This window comes from Oryzias melastigma, linkage group LG15, assembly GCF_002922805.2.
Source record: "Oryzias melastigma strain HK-1 linkage group LG15, ASM292280v2, whole genome shotgun sequence".
Classification (NCBI taxonomy): domain Eukaryota; kingdom Metazoa; phylum Chordata; class Actinopteri; order Beloniformes; family Adrianichthyidae; genus Oryzias; species Oryzias melastigma.
The window spans coordinates 6,095,337-6,116,368 of record NC_050526.1 but is presented as its reverse complement, the minus strand read 5'-3'; the positions used below and the strand labels follow the sequence as shown (position 1 = coordinate 6,116,368).

The window sequence follows — 21,032 nt, the reverse complement described above, 5'->3', positions numbered from 1 at the left end:
CTGTATCATAGAAAACTATATATATATTTTACAAGCTAAAATATCTCAAACTTAATTAGCTAACTAGAAACCAGCAGTGCTTGGGGTTCCTAGGATCACAATCAAACACCTCTGACACGCTGAATAAACAGGAGGTGGTGGTGTCTGTGAGAGAGATGTTTGGCTCCTTTTTCCTTTCTAAACGGCATCATTAATATCTGCCAAACTCTCAATCCTAATTGTAAGTTGAATGGGCCTGTGGCCCTATGGGAACCGACCGAATGGAGGCACACTGTTGAGTAAACACATCCCAGCTTTGCAAGACTTACTGCCTGGAAAGTTACAAGACTCTGGATATCCTGTCTGGATGTGCAAGCTATGCCCACAGACACAGCTGAAAGATTTTATTTTCCCATGAAATGTAATTTATTGAGCTTCAAGATGCAGACTCACTGTCGTAAAGATGGCTCAAAAGAGCCTTAATAATGTGATGGCACCTTCAAATCAGATGTTTTATAATAGATGATACATGTATAAAACATTACTAATTGATTGCATCAATCTAATCTGTTTTGTACTTTAGATATTTTGCAGGATTTCTTTACTTTTTTACGCATTATCATGTGGCTTTTTCATTTTTACAAGGGTTCTTAAAACTTGCACAAATTGTCTTTACTGTTAAAGAAAGAGACATTTTTAAGCTCAATTCATCTATTTTGCTTTAGTTCACCACTAATCCTAAAAGCAAAGTTCCCGATGGCTTCAATCCAGCAGTGGTGTACATTTTCCTAGCTTTGGAGATGTTAAAAACTATATTTTTTTACAAACTTAACGTTGACCCATGAATGCCAAAGTCCACTGTCTGGCCCACCAACGTGAAAGGCCAGCTTTCATTTTATCCTCTCAAGTGTGACATTGCAAATATTTATATTTTCCCTTCATCACCCTGGAAACACATTTGAAGGTTTCCTAATAGGATTATTGTAGCTTGTAATGGTGAGGTTTTTCATAGCATTTTCCTCTCAAAACACTGTGTAAAAGCTGATATAGCTGAACTTTTATTAAATTTAATTTACTTTTTGAGCAAAATATGACAAATTCAGTAAATTATTTGTATTTAATTTGAGTAAAACTACATTTTTAGTCGCCCTAAACATGAATGAAATACATAGTAATTAGCTAGAGCTGAGAAAAACGCTTGAAAGAGGAGGATCATGTCGGACCGTACCATTTCGGAAGGGGTGACATATTCTGTGTGGCGAAACTTTGCTATTAAAATACATAAATAACATGAGCGTTATTATTTTTTTAAACGTAAATATCAGTCAATAACACATTTTACTCCAATACACTGTTGCTACTACTTTACATATTTGGGATTCACATCTGGTTTACTCCTGACGCCCCCCTCCCTTTGGCTCAGCTTGTGTGTACGAGGATTTTCCTACAATCAAAGCTGCAGGCTGGAGGCAGCGACGCAGCTCACTTTAGCTGTCGTCCCTCTTCAGACTTGTACTGCTGGGGACGCCAAACTGGCAACTGCGAGAAACTTTTGTGAGTTGTGTTTTGAATACTTCTTTGCCTCTATAGAAGATGACCGAACCTGCAAACCTAATGTGCTGGTCAGGTCGTATGTTTCTAGGCTGGTAAATACTAAGAACCGTGTTCAGACATGCCTAATTTAGTTTCCTTTCTCGCTGCTATAGAATTGCATTGTTCATTTTTAGCTTACTTTTGAGATACTTTTAGAAGAAGTGTAACAAAGCCAAAAATACATGTATTATTGGTTATTTATTGTTTAGACCAAATTATAACAAAGTAACTAATGAAGTAAAGTATATTTTACATGTTTCCTATGATTTAATATTAACTTAACCTCTGTTTATTGACTAAAGCTGATCAGTTTTATGCTTAAAAAGTAGCTTTAAATGAGTTTAATGACAGGCAACACACTTGGTTTGATCAAATGCCATGAAGCTGAAGCAGCAGATACAGTACCTGCATGTGGAAAGTCAGTGTGGTTGCTTTGCAGCATGTGTTGACATAGCCCCCCCTCACCACAGCCTGTGTGTGAGCAGCATAAATGGGGCTGGAGCACTCTGATCTGCAAGACTTTTCAATCTCCACATCTGATCAGTTTTTTACTTCCATTTAGATTGAGGTCTGGGATTGATAATTGGTATATTGTTTTTATTTATGTTTATTTTCAGTCAAAAGAGGTTGGATATGTTTCTGCTTCATCAGCAAGACGTCAAAATCCTTGGAGACGTTGGTTGTTGTGGCTACATGACAGCCATGCATTTAAAAGTTATTACAGTTGAAACTGTGGGATGATAAGGACGAACGCTCCTACAACAAATCATTGACTGCAACAGATGTGGGTCAGCTCAATTTTTTTTTCAATTTCTTTTATTGCGATGGTAGTTCACAGTCCAAGCCGACGAACTCAAAGCAATTCGTTTCCTTTATTTTTTGTGGATTAGGAAGTAAAATTTGTTTTGCCCTGCTCATTACCACAAGATGGTCGATCCCTGTGGATACTGTAAACACAATACTACAGAGAATCGGTATTGATACCAGGGCGCTCTAATCGGAAATACCTGGAACTGTTTCATTTTTGTTTGTTTTCTTTGACAGTAACAAAAGTGGTTGTCCTTGACTCACTGGCTAATTTGGTCTGCACAACAGGAAATGTTCCTGCTTCGAGTATCCTGCCCCCACGAATGCAAAAAAAGTAGCCAAAAAGTTCAGGTTGGACTCGAAGCAGAGAGTCAGGCAAAGATTTTTATCGCACGTTATAGCTCCAGAGTGTAATTACATCTGGGATGTTGATAGGGGTTTGCCTCTCAAATACTGGTTAGTCTGGGAGGTGCAGCTTGCCTCCTTTCTTTATGGGAGGATTGTGATACTGCATCTTGCTTCGATTTCCAAAATAAACCACTTGTGGAATGTCACAGCTTGTTGTGAACAAGATCTTTTCAAATCTGTCAGATATTTTTGTTTTTATGTAGCTCATGATGCAAATTCTTTAACTTGAAGTGATTATTTTCATTGGTAAATTTCAAGTTTATTTTATTCTGAAATACAAATAATGCATGGCTAAAGAATAGGTTATAAACTATAAAGTGGAAGTTTTATAACTCTCTGTGCAGATTTTTCTCCACAATAATGACTTATATGAAGCGCAACTTGATGTGCTGCACTTGTACTTAACAACAAATCTGGCACTATTACACTGTTGGCTTGTTTCGGACATGCTACAGCCATAATTTATGGGGGCAATTAAGAGCCGAGGGCTTTTAAAAGGGAACGCTCTGTGCCCCAGTGTGTGCTTAAGACGCACACATTTGCAATGCCTTTGTGTTGCAGGCAAAAGGCCCTATTAGAACTCCATTCTGTCATCGGGCAGCTGTGTGCCTGCCTGCGCGCTGAGAAAGCCCCTGGTCCATTCATTGGCTGTGTGTGTGTGTGTGTGTGTGTGTGTGTGACCCCGATGCTCAGCCCAAACACCGACACACATGCGGCCACTTTCACCCAACTCACTTTCTTGTTGTATGCCTGTCTGTACATTTCAGTTGCACTTGTCATATGTTTTTTTTTTTTGCACTATTATTTATGTTTCTTTTATCCTGCAGCTCGTTCTTTCTGTCTTTCTTTCTTCCTTGTTGTTTGGGCTGTGACATTATGCAAAGCTACCAGGGCAGGATTGTTAGACATGGCTGTCTGGGCCTCTATAGTAGTCTCTATTCATATCCCAAACTTTTTTTTTTGACCCGTAGGCTTTAAGGGTGCTGCTTCAAACATAAAACTGTTGATTTTTTTTTGTTATTTCCCCCTTCTTCCAATGCAAAAACCTTTCATTGTTGCCATTCCCTGTTGTTTTGTTTTATTCTAAGTATTCCTACTTCATTGATATGATGGATTTGAATGTCTGGGGTCTCATCACCCTGAAAAGAAAAGAGGGATTCTCACATACACCAAAAGGAGCCCTCCCCCACCACCCACCCCCAAAAGACTAGACTCTAAAGATGAAAAGCATTGTGGGATGCAATAGAAATACTCCCATCGCCACATCCCACTATTGTGTTTTTAATTAGTGATAGTGAGGAATATTCTAGAGCCCATAAAAGAAGAGTTGCCATCTTAAGCAAAAAATACATATATACATTCCAGCTTAATTAATATTTTAACACCCCATTTCAATTAACAAGAGCTATCTTCATTTTCTTTATTAAAAAAAACAATCGCAAAGCCTATTTTTCTTCTTTTGTGAGCTTTTGTGTAGAGAGTTGTTTATACCTTAAAAAAAGAGAACTGAAAGCTTTGGTTGGTGTCTATTTCTGAAAGTTGAATTTAATTTATTTTAGGAACATGTTTTTTTACAAGAAAACAATTCCCCCACTCCCCCAAGGACATTAGACGTTTTATGGTTAGTTAAAGACCTGAAACTCAATTTTTGCCAGTAACACCAGAAAAGTTTGAAAGTATGACGTGTTTTTTATCTTACCAAACTTCTGATGTGACAATCTCCTAACTTTGAAATCTTTACATTTTTTGCTTAGTCAGTTATCATGTTTTTACGGATATGTAGACCCTAAAACTTGAACTGAGACCAAAAGATAATAATCAAAAATCACTTCAGATTTCCGCTCTTCTTACCAACCATTGAACATCATTCTGAAACATGACACATGTGGTCTAATGTGACATTTTTTCATAACATTTTCTCCTATTTGATTCATAAATACAAATATTTTAGTCCCTGTAAGATCACTTAGACAATTCCAAAGACCTTTTTGACTTAAACTTGGAAAATAATACCAAAAATGGTGGTTATTTTCTAGGTAGCACGCTTGGGTAAAATGGATCTATTGGACTGGAAAGTATGAGGTCTAACCAGCTGTGTACAGATAAATAACGTCGACAATTTGCATTAATTTGATTTGTGTCTTCGGATTTAGTTCTTTCCATTTTGATTACAAAAATGGAAAATACCTAATTTTATTTTTTTTTATCTGTTTTAGTTTAAATTTAGTGTATTGTATAAACAACTTTATTTTTTACTTAGACATCTTTTTTTGTACTTTGTTTTCTTATTTTATCTTAGATTTTGTTTTTAGATAACATGATACTTTGCAGGGAAACTCAGATAATCTAGATGGAAATGTTAGTTAATAGAACTTGATATTACTGCAAACCCTGAATCAAATCAAGTTTTTTTTGTATTAGTTTTAGTGTTAGTTCAGTATTGGTTCATTTTTCACTCTAAACTCAGTTATGTTTGATTTTGATGAGAGCTTTCAGATAGTAAATTATCTGAGAGGGATCTTGTATTTAAAAAAATGTTAGTGTCGTCCTTAAAAACAAACAGTTTTCTACCAATTAATTGATACCAAATCCCATTAGATTGACACAACCCTGTGTTTTCAAGGCACAGGGAGACATACTTAGGCAGCAGCGTGAAGGGTTTATTTGCATATTTTTGGTACATTGTCAAAAGATTATGTTTCCATTTCATAATATGGAACCTTAACCTGAAGGTCCTAGTCATACTGTAACGCCGTGGTTGGGTAATCTCTGGCATCACCCGATGGATTGTGCACATCATAAAGAAACCTCAAGTGGGTTAGGTCAACAATATTCTGAAAACAGTTTTTTGTTTGTTTGTTTTTTGCCTCCGGTGGTTTTTGGAAGAACTGCAATTGCTTCTTTGCGTCAAAATTTCTTTAACAGAAGGCATGAAATTGCTTTTTTATGATTTTTATTTTCCCCTTTAGATAAACAACAAACTAGAAAATCTAAAATGTTGAAAATTAAGAGACACTCAACAGTGACGTACTCCAAAAATGACTAGCTTGGGCTTGGTTGCAGAGGAAGTGTGAACTGAAAGTCCTACTTGCACATAGAGAGCCCACATTTAAGATGACACTAGTAACCCTCATTTGTACCCTGAGCGTGTTTTACATACTGGTTTTACATGCGCCTGCAGGTTACTCCACACTCAACACGGACAAATAAAATGCAACCCATTTGCTGACTGCTATCAGCTTACACAATCAAATAGAAATCCAGTGTGGAGGAAGCACCAGCTCGGTTTGAAATCCTGTTTTACTGAGCAGTGGATCTATACGCTGAGCCGATCGCTGTCATGAATGAATGAGCGGACTGATGGAATGCTGCACGGTTGGTTTACATTCTGACGTCCTCTCTTCCGTGCATTCTCAGCTCATATATTTCTCAATGTGGGGCCAAAATATTCTGGATTTTTTTTATACGAGTTAAAAATACCACCTTTTAAAACTATAGTTGCTTACACCCTAAAGAGTGGTCCACCTCATTGGGCTGACCAATCGCAGGAAACCAAGTGATTCCAGACAACACTTTAATGTATTCCTGATGGGTTAGAGCTCTGGTTATTTTGTTAAAACAGCTCAGGCACTCATGGGTAATGGAAGAAACAGTGACTGATTGTGGGGGGGTGAGTGTAATTAGTGGGTTACCTGATGTATAGAGAGCTGTGGCATGCAGAGGTTACTCCAAGGGGCAGGAGGCCCCATATCTTAATTTACTCAAACTTAAACACCTGATCCAATGTCTGTCAAACTTCTAAAGATTTCACCTAACTAATTCCTGGCCTGAGACACAGGGGGTGACCCTGTATTCATTTCAGACTGTCTCAGTAGAAAATCTGTAGTATGTTTGCACTTTGCAAGTTTCCTGTTGGTTGCTTTAGCTTGGTAAACAAGCGTGCTTACTGATAAGAAAATGATGAGCTGACATTAGTCTTGACTAGGCTGGTGACGTCTGCCCTTTTCAGATGGCCGGTTGTCACTGTTGACCTCTGTTTGGTGTTTGGTTGCTATGGCTACTTATTCAGCTCATATATACTTTGGCCTACTTAGCAGCTGTTTTATGAAGTACACACATATCTATTGAAAACCCTGAAAGTCAATATCAAATAAAAAAAGAATGATTTGCAATGAATGATTTTCAAAATACCTCAGAGATTGCAGATTTTCCTGGAATATTTTTTTCTAAAAGGTTCTAAAACTACACCAAAAAGGCAAAAGGAATGTGGGATTGTTTAGGCTTTTAGGGTGAAAGTAACTTGACTGGCATTTTTAAGATAAACTAAGGCAGAGAGGAAAAATGGCCCTTCTGTTTGGTCAGGAAAAGTTGGAAAAATATTTGCTCACATCTTGAATTTTGTAGAAACAACTACAAATTCCCTTTTATCATCTTCCCCCTTTAATTCCTTCATCTTAGTGTGAGTCCATGATGCATTTTTTGCAAGTTGGCAAATGCTTAGTTGCCCTACATGCACTGCAAGTTGGTGGTTGAACCATTTGAGTATTTAACACATTTTTGAGGATCAATTGGAAAACCTCTTGTCCACTTTATTAGTTGGGAGACTTGGGCCAAATCCAAATTCTTACCCCTAACTCTAAGTCTTCCCCCTATCCCTAAATTTAGCCTTCCAAATGAATTATGGAAAAATAGTGGTTATGTCAGAATTCCCACCCTAATCCGCATTGCATTGTGGTCTATATTTGCTAATGTAGTGAGCATCGATGCACGCTAGTTTTTCACAAAGACTTCTAGGAAATTTCGAATGCACTCGATTTTGGAATTAGTAGATTCGAACAGCACAAGCAAATGGCAAATGCATTATATTGTGCACTATATAGTAAATAGGGAAGGAATTCAAACATAGCCAGTGTTTTCAAATTTGGACATTACTCCCACTTGATGACGTCAACAAAAATTGCCGGTCAGCTACGTTTGCGGGGAGCTGCTAGCGCTCAGAAATAAATAACAACATCAGTTTTGTAACATTTAGGGGTAAGTCATTACTTACGGTGCGGAACACCCTCGTTGCGGAGGGTTTTGCTTCTCTCCCCCATGAGGGTTAGGCTTTAAAAAAAACATTTCGAACAACCCTACCCCTTCAAATACCCCTACAGTTGGAGAGGTAGGGGAAACATTTGGATTTGGTCTTGGTCATTAAAGACCCACTCCATAAATATCAATTTTTTGGGGTTTTCAACATGTTCTTGTGGCATTTTTGTGTGTGTGTGAGAGAGATGGACGACATTAAACTGTATTTCTTAGTATTTCTTCATTCAAATCATTGTGGATTAAGAGCAGATGAAAAAAATGTCATTGGAAAAAGCTTGTAGTTGCTACATAAAATCTACAATTGGCAAACCACAAGCTCACTGCTCCACTCCATTCTGATACGTCAACTTCCATTAACGTCTTTGTTTTCCTCGTCTAAGCTGGCATTTGGCTCATGGCTGGGTAGCTCTGATATTACTCACCATTTTTGTTGCACAGGTAATGTTAGGTTGATGTTATGAGGGGCTGTAAGCTAGCAGGAGAGTGTAAATAAAGGGATGATGGCAGGTTTACGGCGCCCCAGCAGAGGCAACTCAGTGGCAAATGTCTGGTTAAATCCTGTCACTTTACAGCAACTATGTCCTAAAAAAAATATATATATTTTTTGGTTTTGCTAAAGAACTACATAATCGTAATTAAACACTTTTATAGTAGATAAAAAGATAATAGGAGTAGGACTTCAAAAATGTCTTTGGAATCTTCCTGGATACAGTGATGATCAAAATGATAATTTTCTGAAATAATTAGCACCTAATTTGTCTATAATTTTTAATTTTTGCAACTTTTCTGCCACCAGTGGTGCAACAAATTATTGGTAAAACAATAAGACAGATCTTTTAGAAATATATTCCCTATGCTCTGTTAGTTGGTAAGTTTCAATAATGTCTATCTATACACTTGTCACATTGCGTTAGGGTGAGCATCTACTTTCATTGTAAAACAGACGTGTGATTGCCATAGTTTTTGCAGTGCTCTGTTTATTGAAAGGATGAGCTCCCGTGCAATGCATGTGAAGTTACCAAAATGTCACAATGCTTTGTAGATATAACTTGGGGCTTTCTCTGTTTGTGTATTTGGTAATGAAGTCAGCACACTCCACACCCAGTTCAGCAGCAATGTGTAACCACAAGGGAAGCAGAACCCTCACATTGCAAAGGGAAGTGAGCTTACATGTACCACTTATCTTGCTGTTAGGCCGAAAAACGCTGTGACACAAACCAGTACTGATTATACTGGCAGGTTGAAGTACCAGCTCTGTTGCGACTACTGGGTTTCAAAGTTGAATAAATTGTTCCTACATTTTTGTGAGCTGGCTGTCTCTACGCAGAGGTTAATGGTCCCTGTAGTTGGGGCAAAATACAATGGCATCTTCAAAAGAAGACCAGACCTTTAACTACTAACAATGTAAAACTCTTTGGGAGTGAACACTTCATTGTTTGTGTACTTGTGAAGATGTAATGATGTGATGGTGTGCTGTTTTGGCCTGTGTCCTCCTGCCAATGGGTGCTAGGGTGATAGCCAAAGGACTCAATGGTATGTCTAAGACACTTTTACAACCTGACACACATTATACTAGAGTGGGATGGCTCTTGAATTAACAATTAGAGCTGCACATTTAGCGGAAAACATTTTCTTATTTTTAGAACCGGCTAGACAAATATATAGAATCCACTTATCAAGATTATTGTATGAAGGATAGAAATCAGGATCTATAGTGTCTTATCAATTGGTTTGAATGGAGAGCATGAAGAAAATTTTATTAAGCACTAAGACCAAATTTGCCACCCGTTCCGTATCTCATTTGCTTACTCTTCTTCGTTTAGATCTTTTTTTTTCTCCTTTCTTTTAACTGCAGCCACTGATCAAAGTCTTGACACCAGACTCACTCCGGACAAGTATGCAGAAACCAGAGCCAATTGGTGATGGACACCAAACACCCCATCACAAAACGTCAGGGGGGCTAAATAGACTCCCATTCATCTGCCTGTACAAATCACTGCCTGGGCAAAAAGCCATATTATCTTAGCTGCCCTTTATTTTGCCCCACCATCCCCCAATGAAAGTGAGCCAGGAGCTCCTGTCTGCAGCCCAGGAAACATATAGGTTTCCTTAGATTTCAGCCCTCCGCTGATTTCAAATTCAGATACATTTATAATGTGAAACGTATACCCTCTATCATCTCAAAGTCGTACCCTCCAAGAAATATTGTATTTTTTAAACCAAGTGTACAAAAGGAAGCGTTAGATTTGGAAGAATCTAACTGGAGACAAACAACAATTCTTGACAATATCATTCTGTTTAATGCTTCTTATGTAGATCTAGCTTTTGGGGAAGTTTTTGTGAATCAAAAGCTTTTAGAACCACTTACTACTAGGGGTGTGTATTGGCAAGAGTCTGGTGATACGCATCCTGATGCACGCCTCCTCACCATACAATATGTGTCACGATATATCCCAAGACTGTACCAAAACAACTTTTCACTTTTTTTATAAGACTATGACTTAGAAAAGACAAATCTACATGAATATTAATTTACCTTTCATAGTAATCTTATCTGTGCCACAACCAACGTGACATGGAGATTCAGTTCAGCACCCATCCCAAGTAAAAACCAAGTACTTCATGTCTCATAAAGACAAAAAACACAAGGCTGACTGAACATTTAGCACAAGCTGGCGGTGTAGACCTGCTCAAAGAGGCTCAGTGGGCTGTGCTGCCAACTAGTGGTCGGGGGTTTAGGTGAAAAACAAAAGTAAGATGCTGAAGGACGCTCATAAATAATTAATTAAATATCGCCTTGTCAGCATTTTAAATTGATACAAGTATTGCCAAAGAAAATATCGCAATATGTCACTAAATCTGTTTTTACCTACATCCATACCTACTACCAGTTCAATTAGCTACAAGTAGCTAGCTAGTTTATTAGTTGCAAGCTATTCCAGAGTAATTTTGTTGAGTATTAATGCTTTGTCCCCTTTGAGGTTCTTTAACAGTATGTCGGTAATGTCTAATGTACATTGACATTCCCTTCTTGGTTTTTATATCATAGACATGGCCTCATTTTTTAGTCTGCTACCCTATAGAATAGGAAGAGGTACCACTAGGTCCAAAACTGTTTGGTAGACATGAGATATAGAGCTGTAAATATTTGACCAAACACCTTTACTTTTGTCACTAAAGTCAGTTTTTGTTCATGTTCTATTTGCATTTTTGCAAATCCAGACTCAGTTTCCACACTAGGTTGGAAAGAAAAACATCAAGTATACCCTACCTATACCACTCTGACATGGGCAGGTTTAAATAACAATAGCCTCTCTGTCTGACCTGTTGAAACCTGTCGAAGGCTGTAATTACGATTGTAATTTGACCCCTAACATGTTATATTATTTCCTGTTCAATTTAGTGGTGGATTCGTTTCTGACCCTTTTGTTCAAGGTTGTTTCCAAGTTTTTATGCATCAACGTCACAGTTGAGGGATGGTGTGTTTTCATTTCATGGAAAAGTTGTGTTTGCATGTTCAAACTGTTTTGACAAAGTGAGTTGCTCTTTAACACAAGTCTGTACATTTTTTTTATACTGGAAAAACATTAGCTTTTCAAAGAATGCCTCTTTAATCTGAAGGGAATGCGGTTCTTGACCTCTTGAAACATTTCAGCAGAATTCGGAATGTAAATAGGAATATAAAGCAAGCATTCCAACCAAACTTTGAGGAAAAATGTAGAAACAAGCCTGTGACAGTTTAAGAAAACATAGTAATCCACCTAATTGGAGAAGTCAGAAGAATGAATCATCAAACCTGAGGCATTGTATGCACAAAAAACTAAAAGACTTTCAATATTACGTTTGCTCTGGGCAGTAACAGTTCTTGTGCAAGAACTCAGTGATTTTCTATCCACGAAGCTCTGGTTTCCCCATCATACCATGTCGCCTCATTAAGTAAATGTGGCTCCAGGGTTGAATTGACACTCATTTTGCCCTCTCCCATGACCCCCACTTGCCAGTCACTACACACAAGTGTAGGTTAGCATGAGCAGACAGCATGTACAGCACATCTAAAGGCATAAAAATGCTGTGTCAGCCCTGAATAGAACAGTATTCAAAGAGAACTGTGAGATATTGTTGGGGTTTTTACTCACCATCTGATTATTTCAGACTTGCACACAAACCCTGCACCACCAGAACCTCTGTCTGTCCCAATCAGTGAATCAATCTGCAAAACTGAACCATTCCCTTTTCCGCCAGATCTCACCAACAGTACCAGCTTGTCTTCCTTGCAGAGGCCCAGTTGTGCTCCACTGACTCTCTCGGATAAATGAAGATAATAGGAGTCATATGCTTGTAGTTGGTTCAGAGCAGGTCTACATAAAACATTTCTAATCTTTGATGCATTCATGAGGCTGCAGGAGAAACAGGACAGAGATGACATCGTGAAATATTTGAACTACAGCGAGATAAAACGGTTTTAACCCAGCCCTGTGTGCACCTCCAGTATGTTTTCTTTTCTTGTTTTGTGTGCTCAAATTACTATTCCACAAAGCCAATTTCATACCCAGTGCAAGCCCTCGCACCATAGCATGTTAAATCCAACAGCCCTTGGTTAACACAAAACCACATGTTACACAGGCAGGCCTTTACATAGCATGTCTGGTGAATTCATTAGCTTTGTGCAGAAACTTTCCATTGGACTACAGGATCCATACCATGACAGGAGTGTTATTTTTGTGTGATGTAAGACTGCTCGGTGGATCATTGATTAAAGGGTTTTGAGTGAAGCCTCTGCAGCTTTTTTTTTTTCCCTGAAGGAAATACTATCATTTTCTTCAACAAGTTTCATGCACTTCACAGTACCAAAAAAAGCAGAACTGAGCCAAACACTGCAAACGTTTTATTTAGTGCTATTTTGTCGAGTTTTTCCTGCACGTTTTCCACGATTTGAATCATGTTTTCTTTTCTGGATGAACTCAACTTTGCCTCCTGATTCAGCATGTTTGGGTTTTTCCAAATTTCTGGTGCATTTTATTATCTGGCAGAAGATGTTTCATCATTAACAAGATAAGGAAGCATGCTGTTAATGTTTTGTTTTATCAAGCCAAAGCGTTATGGGTGTGAGGCTGTAGTGATATCTAATTGGTTGTGTTTCTTCAAGTGTCAGGAAGTCAAAGGTTGAATTTCCTCTTGTTATAAACCTTTTAGGCGCATTTTTGCAACTAAACTTTGTTTTTAATGTTTATTTTTTTTATTTTTTTACAGAGATGAAGTACTGAAAACACCCATCTACCTCCACGGCCTTCACCAGCACTGCAGTCCAGATGGGAGGCCACCAACTGCTCATCGGCGTTGCCCAAATGCACTATCAGCCATACACCCTGAAATAAAATGGCCACCCCTGACCTTTTTCTGTACATGAACGCCCCGGAGCAGAGCTGCTTGTTACCATGGTGATCATTTCTTCCAAAACACTGGAAAAGAAGAAGAGTGTCAATGATGTAACGTCCAAGAGTATTGAGAGTTGGCTGGTAAGAGAAGCTTGTTCTCTTTTAGTTCCGCACGAAAGCGGTAATGTCATTAACTATTGTTTGAATAGTTGCATATACAAACAAGGTCGGTGAGCACGCCAGACCAGAATTGCGAAGAGAGTTGCTAATGGTTTTGTCCCAACGAAACGAACTCTCATAGATAATGGTAATGTCTAGATGACAGCTAGTTATCAGGTGTTGGGGTTTTAGGTTTGTTGGTGTTGAAATGCTCTGTTAGCACCTAAAACTTTGAAGGGAGTGTCTTCATTTCTAATAAGAAGGTATGACATACTAAGCTAAAGCATTCCAGCACATTTATTGTTTCAACAGAGTGAAAAGTAATTAAGTTTAGTAACAAAAATGCAATATGAATTGTAGGATAATTCAAATAGAAACCTTTTTACTTTCTTTAAATGAAACTACAGAACATTTGCATTTTTTTTATTGAGTAGCTTTCACTTCTACAGATGTCAACCCTCTAAAAACGAATGTAAAGTTCCCCTAACCCAGAGGTCTGCAACCTTCAGCAGTTCAAGAGCCATTTTGGAGGATTTCTTACTGGCAACATCCCAATAGGAGCCACACGTCTTATTTCAGCCATAGGACAAGAAGAAACTTTTTTATATTTATGGTATTGTTACTATTATGATTAATACAAATACATTTGTTTTTTAAAGCATGAATACAACAGAAGCAGAAAGAGAAAATAGCCTTTTTTCGAAATATGAATTAGTTTCTAATTCTTTGGAAGTCTTCTTTCAAAATAAAAGACATCCTGAACCACATAAAATCATCTCAATTTCATAATTAATATTCTTATTTTTTTAATTCAAAAATAGACCTTAAATTCTGGTGCGTGAATTCTGGTTGTGTGTACTGACACATCTGTCAAAATGTTTCAGTTTTGGCAAACTATGAGGCCAAACTGCTTGATGGATGGATTGTTGGAGCATTATGGGTACTGTAGTCAGGATCCTGGTGGAGAGTTACATAACTTTTTGTGAGGGAGCTGAAAAACCTTTTTGTTTTACTTAAAAAGCCTATAAGATAAACCTAAAATATGTGACTTTTCAAACTAAAAATGTCTTTTTCTTTAACCAGAGAGCCACAGTGGAGGGTTAAAGCTTCAAGTTGCAGACCCCTGCCCTAACCCCTTTATCCTCTTCCTCACATTTAGTCTAAATAGGTCACACTCCATCCCAGACCAACAACATAAACATGCTAATTCAAATGTGCTGCTGGACTGGCGTCATTACTGTAAAGCTCCCACTTTTTTGCACTTAGCAGCATAGAACCGTGAGTGTAATTTGCCCATTTACCCTTCTGCAGCTCATTTCTCTTTGTTTTGGAATCTCTGGCTCATTTGTTTGGCTGAAAATGTTGTGATAATAACTCTAAGGTGAGTCAAATCACTTGTCACATTTGAGGTTTGTCCTTTACGCAGCCAGCCAACCACCACCCTGTCTCCGCGAGTGGAGTCTGAGAATTGGAAGGTGTGGAAATACGACAGCAGTCTGCAAATAACCTTTGCTCATTATGAACTATGACGCTGCTTTCACTCTGTCTGTGCCAGGATATTTGTTTGTCAGTGACAAACTATTTACTGTCCATAAAAGGCAACAAAAGGAGAATTTTGCTTTTTTTATTTTTATGTCATCATTTTATATTTTCTTTTTTTGCATGTTGTTGAAAAAGATGTCAAAAAATAATGAAGATAATCCAGTTGAGCTAAATCTATGTTTTTTTTCTATCGTTCTGCCTTTTACAACTCTTAAACGTCCAAATCTTTTCTTGCTTTTTGCTCAACAGTTGGCACACAATGGAATCTGGGAGCTTGATCCTAAGAAAAACATTTTCTTGTTGAAAAATGAAGAGAATTTAAGCAATGACCTTTATTCTGAAAGGTTTTCCTTTTCTGTTTGCTTCTCTGCAGAGTGAGCTCCACACCATGAGCAGAGGGACAACCCTCCTCTCCTGTGGAGCCGTAGGTGAGCTACTCCCATATTTATCTCTAAATGACTCTTTTTAAAGTCTTTTTCTAAGCTAAACCGCCCCTCACCCCTTGAATTGTTTTGTTGTTTATCTCCTCCGCCGTGTTCGATCTCTCACTTCTCCCTTTCTCCATCTGTCAGTCATCCCCTTCTCATGATAAGAGTGCACCTGCATCCACAGAACGTTGCACAGCTCTCTCATGGGAATAAACTGTAATTGAATATTCTGTGGCTTGTGTCAACAATTTTTCTGTAGCTTTAACCCCCTCCGTCAAAATATCAGGGTTCTGCGTAGTCTTAAAAACTCTGAAAAGACTTGAATTTGAAAATTTGGAAATGAGGCCATAAAAAGCGTTTAAAAAGTCTTAAATTGTGATATCTTGGTCTCAAAAATTGTGCCATTTCAAACTTTTTCCGTGTGACTTTTCTGGACAAAAGATTTAATTTTTTAACATGATTGTGTAAAAGTTTCACTGCACCAATTTAGGGTTTTTGTAGTCTAGTAATTGTAATTTAATTACCGAAATTTGAACCGTGATTCATAATGTTACTTCTTTACTGACGAGTAATTGTTCTGCAATTCATGGATTTTGCCCTTAATAGGGCTAGGAATTAGGTAGAGAAATTGGTCTTAATTTTTCATTTCTTAAAACATCTTAAATTTAGCTTCAAGAAATGTGTAGGAACCCTGAAATATGCACTTCTCTAAATACCAAACACTAATACTGCAGTTTTCTAATTAAATCTACTACTAATAGTTCTGCATTTGTCACAGATTTTCATATTTGATGTAATATGAATACAAGAAGTAAAAAAGCTGCAACTTGCAATAAGAAATTGTTAAATTTAGATTGTTCTAGCAAAAAAAAGCTGTTTTATTTTTAAAGGTAGTTTCACAAAATCGCTCGTTGGTCTTTTATTTTGAAGTTGTAATGTCACTGTACTTTTTTATACTGCTTTTACTGTTGGATAGTATTTTTCTTTGTTTTGTTAGCTGTCTGGTATGCATCTTACTTTTAAAAAGGGATTTTTAATCCAATTCTCAATTTTTAAAGTAGTTTTTCTTACATTTCTGTCAAGCTGTTATTGTATTTTATTCCCCCAAATGGTTACTTTTCTATGAGACCACATGTCAAATATGTAGAATTGTATCCAGGAGTAGGAGTTTATATCATCAAGGTGTTATTTTTGCCAATTCCTAACCACTCAAATTCTTATCTTGAGCTGTTATAGAATTGAACTGATGTATTTTCCAGCTTTAATTCTGTATTTGTTGTATTTCTTTGCTAATTTGCACAACTCTGCGTGTTTGGATTGTTTCAGAGTCAGACAGATGGCTGGACTCGGGGAAAAACTTTGCAATCCAGCAGAGATCTTCATTTCAGGAGGATTCCAGTCTGGAGAGCCTGTGGGATGTGATGCACGAGCCAGGCAGCCAGCACTGGTCCAACGAACCAGGCACCATTACTAGTTTAATAAGGGATCTGAGTCTGAGCAACAGCGGTATGATCAGCACCCACAAGACGTCCGCCACTTCACATTACACCACTACAGCCACGGGCCAAACTCCTGCAGCACCACCAAGTAAACGCCAGTGTCGCTCCCTGTCTTTCTCCGATGAATTCGGGGGGTTCCGCTCATCCTGGAGGCCCCAAGGCTCCAGAGTGTGGACGGCGGTGGAGAAACGTAGGTGCTACAGTGGAGGAAGTGTCCGAGGAGGGGGGTGTCATTTTCCCGCCATGCAGCGCAGTTCCAGCTTCAGTTTGCCCTCGCGCTCCAGCCTCCCTTCAGATGGACTCCTGGACCTGCCGATTTTCAACCAGCAGCTGCCGCCCCACCCGCAGTTCACAGCCTCTCCAGTCTCCCCGACTTCGCCGTCTTCACACCACCGTCACCACTCCTACAGTCACATTTCTCTCAGGCCTCTCTCCCTGTCCCACGAGCAAATCAGCCTGACGGAGCTTCAGAGCGAAGAAGTGTCAGAGACCAGCTCTCCAGACTCCACCCCTGAGCTGGGGAGGCGAGTTGGGAAGGGAGCGGCGGGGAAGGGATGCCTGAGCCGGAGCAGGTCCCAGCCCTGCGTGCTGAATGACAGAAAGATTGGTATGAAGCGCAGAAGACCAGAGGATGCCCAGGAGCAGCGTCCCTCCCTGGACTTGGCAAAGATGACTCAGGTTAGCTTGAAATGTCATGTGCAGACAGGCACACACATGCTTTTACTGTGAGTGTATTCTCTCTAACAGTTTCAGAGTTTAGCATCTCTTTAAAAACACAAAACGTCTTCTTCTTCTTTAGCTACAGGGGAAATTCAAAAGATTGCCAGCCAAAGCAGATAGATTGAAAAGTTGATTCAACCGAGCTGAGGGGAGTTTCTGGATCGTCAGTTCAGGGCTTGAGGGCTAAGCAATCTTAGGCTTCCCCTCTTCAGTACCGGAGGAGCTGCTCTCTTAAAAAACATTCCTCATGTTCGGTCATTCTGCCTAGCGATACGCTCTAGCAAGCCCTGCTCTGGTTTGACATTTCATTAACTCTGTTGGGTAAATAGAACATCCAAACTCTTCTTATGTGGATTTTCTGTTCATTTTACTTCCATTCATCCTCCTTTATATTTTTAACTCCCATCATAGAACGTCTTCATTTTCACTTCTGTTTACAACCACAAAGTTAAAGGCCTCCTCTGATAAAAATCATGTTTTTGAGTTTTTGATGTGTACATTTGGTATTTTTTCTTATGAAAGAGAACACATGTAGTTAGAAATCTTTTCATTTTTGAATTTGAGAGTGTTTCTCCTTTAAATCACTGACGATCAAACTGTCACAAAAACACTCTGTTTGAAGTAATGAGCCGTTGTGATGTCACAACGGCTGGGCCCAAGCTCCCTGATCTGCCTGGTCCATAAATGCTAGTTTTTTTCGCAAGGTTTGCAAAGCAAGAAAGGGCTCGTATGGAGCTAAATCAGGGCCAATATTATTTGAAACAGAAAAAAAGACATTTTGAAAAAAATATTAATGTTTGGCCGAAAAAATAGGTTTTAAAACAAAAAATTTCAATTTAAAAACTTTTTTTTTTCAGTTTCAAAACTTTTTTTTTTCAGTTTCAAAACTTTTTTTTCAGTTTCAAAACTTTTTTTTTCAGTTTCAAAACTTTTTTCTGACACTAATTATTACAGTTCTCACTTATCAGAGTCAGAGAACGCATCGGGACTGAAGTTCCCCCCTCATCGATATTGATTGGTCCTCGTGTTAGCCCCACCCCACCGTGGCACAAGAGGGCCAAAAGTTTTGTAACTGAAACTTTCCGATTCGTAAACGAAAAAAAAAGTTTTGAAACTGAAAAAAAGATTTGAAGCTGAAACAAAAAGTTTTGAAGCAAAAAAAAAAAAAAATTGAAACTGAAAAAAAAGTTTTGAAATTGAAATTTTGAGTTTTGAGACCTATTTTTTTCGGCCAAACATTAATATTTTTTTCAAAATATTTTTTTTCGGTTTCAAATAATATTGGCCCCGATTTAGCTCCATAGGCTCGCACCGCAGAAAGAGCGGCAGTCGCTCCACCCCCATCCATTTTGTCCAGGCGGGGGTTGGGTTGCTCGCAGGGCGGTGCCCGGCTCCCGTCGGGGGTTGCACACTTACATATTTGATGGAAACACGGCTCATGAAGCTCTTCACTTTCCTCGTCCGAGCTAGCATTTGGCACAAAACGATACGGCTGGACATTTCTGATAATTTTGGACACGTTTTGTAGCGCGGGGAGAAGATTTATGCTAGGAGGGATTAAGGGGCGGGGCTACTTAGCTCAGCATCAATGGCCACGCCCATGTAGAGGAGATTTTGGAAACAGAGGCTTCAGATCAACATAAAATATGACTTTTTAGGACATTTAGACTGTGGGATTTTGGTTAAAAACATCATAATCATAAATAAAACACTACTGGGAAAGTTTTTTAAAATAAAAAAAATGTAATTAGGGAACTTTAAAGAAACAAAAGGAAATAAATGTAGGGATATTTTTAGTACCTACTATTCCTTCCCTTATCAAGACATTGAATCCTATTTTTGTAGGGTCAGGATAAACTGTGAAAGACCCTTTCACCTTAATTTAAAATAAAAACAGCACAAGTATTTTTATATGCTGCTTGGAAAAACTCATGTGGTTTGACAAAGTCAAACTATTTCATTAGAAGTGATATAAAAAAACACTATACATCATGCGGTGACTCACACTTCACAACATATGTGTCCAGTTAACTTTGTTTTCCTGAACACATTTGCGAGAATTAAGTTTAACTTTTTGAATAAATCCTCACGTCGTGTTTTTTTTGTTTCCTGTTCCCTTATTAGAACGTATCATCAGTTTATCCACCTACCCTCCCTTCCTTTTCCAAAAACATTTGTGTTCCCAGCCAGGCACCCTCAGGACTCAGCCAGGGCTGGATCAAGTAGGCCTGGGTAATGGAGCCTAGCAGGCATGTTTCCTCTAGCCATGCCAGCTGCTAAGAGGGGGGAAATCAAGCACACTGATTACATATAATACACGCAAGCGCACACCCTTCTAGCTAATTTTACTGCGGCTTGCGTTAGCTTAGTTAGTTGCAAATTACTGTTAATTGTCGGATTGTTTTTATTTTTACAGATCGTACTGCATTGTTGTGCAGGTCAAATATCAGCTTCTCTGTAACTGTTCAAGCAAAAAGAAAGTAACACAGCAGCCTAATTTAAATCAGATTTACAGGTTCAAGTGGGACGTGCTTCTGCCAATAATCAGTTTAAACTAGTAAGTGGTTCGCAGCAAGGTCTTCAACAAGCAGCGTGAAAATCTTTCAGGCGACTGCTGTAAATTCCCATAATTGCTTTGCGCTACAAAGGTGTTTTGACAGTTGTGCTATCAATCCGTCTGGAAAAAGGGAGGTTTGGAACAAAACATGTGTTTACAAGTCACAGAAGAATGAAAGTCATTTCTAGTTAGGAGTAATAATGTGAGGATCGCATTCCAATCCATACAAACAACTGTTTCACTTAGGAAGAATCCTCATTAAAACTACTGATTCATGAAGTCTATATACCGTATGCTTTTTTTACACACTTTAAGTTGGTGTTTGAGTTATTTGAAAGACATGTTTTTATGGATGTTCAGGGTAGAAAAGTAATCTGGATTTGGGTCATGTTTTCCTGAGAAAATCAGGTAAAACTTTAGCTGAACTTGTGTGAAAACATAAAAGCGATGTTGAAATCGCTGTTTCGACACTTGAATCTCTCATCATTTCTCTGTAAGGATTGTGTGCCAAACTTTGAAGCTGAAGCAGACAATTCCAGTCCAGTTCAAGTCTTTTTGGAAAGCACTTTATAGTCTTCTTTTGTCTTTTAGTCAGTTCTCTTTAATATTTTTTAAAAGAAATGTGAACTGTCGTTGATTGCAGAACCAAAGTAATCAACCAGATTTTAATACCAGTAATAAAATGTGTCCTTGTGATAAAACAAGTGTGAGAATGTGTCAATCCATCATTTTTTAAGAGCATAAATTTGACAAAATGAGTAAAATGTATTTGTAGTACCAGTAAAAGTAACAAGAATTTTTGAATGTTTTCTAATATTAGAGGCATGAATAAAATAAAAAGTTAAAATTAACATAGCTTTACGGAGCCCCTAAA

General features: G+C 38.3%; 2 protein-coding genes across 2 annotated transcripts in view; both read left to right on the top strand.

Annotated features, from left to right (window-relative positions):
* eef1akmt2 (EEF1A lysine methyltransferase 2) overlaps positions 1-150 on the top strand; it is a gene marked incomplete in the record, with an annotated part of 4,769 nt that extends 4,619 nt beyond the window's left edge. The window contains 1 exon segment of the mRNA XM_024297308.2: positions 23-150.
* Positions 151-1,209: 1,059 nt separating this feature from the next.
* LOC112162202 (protein FAM53B) overlaps positions 1,210-21,032 on the top strand; it is a 25,993-nt gene continuing 6,170 nt past the window's right edge. The window contains exons 1-4 of the mRNA XM_024297938.2: positions 1,210-1,533; positions 13,129-13,394; positions 15,328-15,382; positions 16,709-17,559. Coding sequence (XP_024153706.1) covers positions 13,314-13,394; positions 15,328-15,382; positions 16,709-17,559 — 987 coding nt within the window. The 5' untranslated portion in view covers positions 1,210-1,533; positions 13,129-13,313. The remainder of the gene's footprint in view (positions 1,534-13,128; positions 13,395-15,327; positions 15,383-16,708; positions 17,560-21,032) is intronic.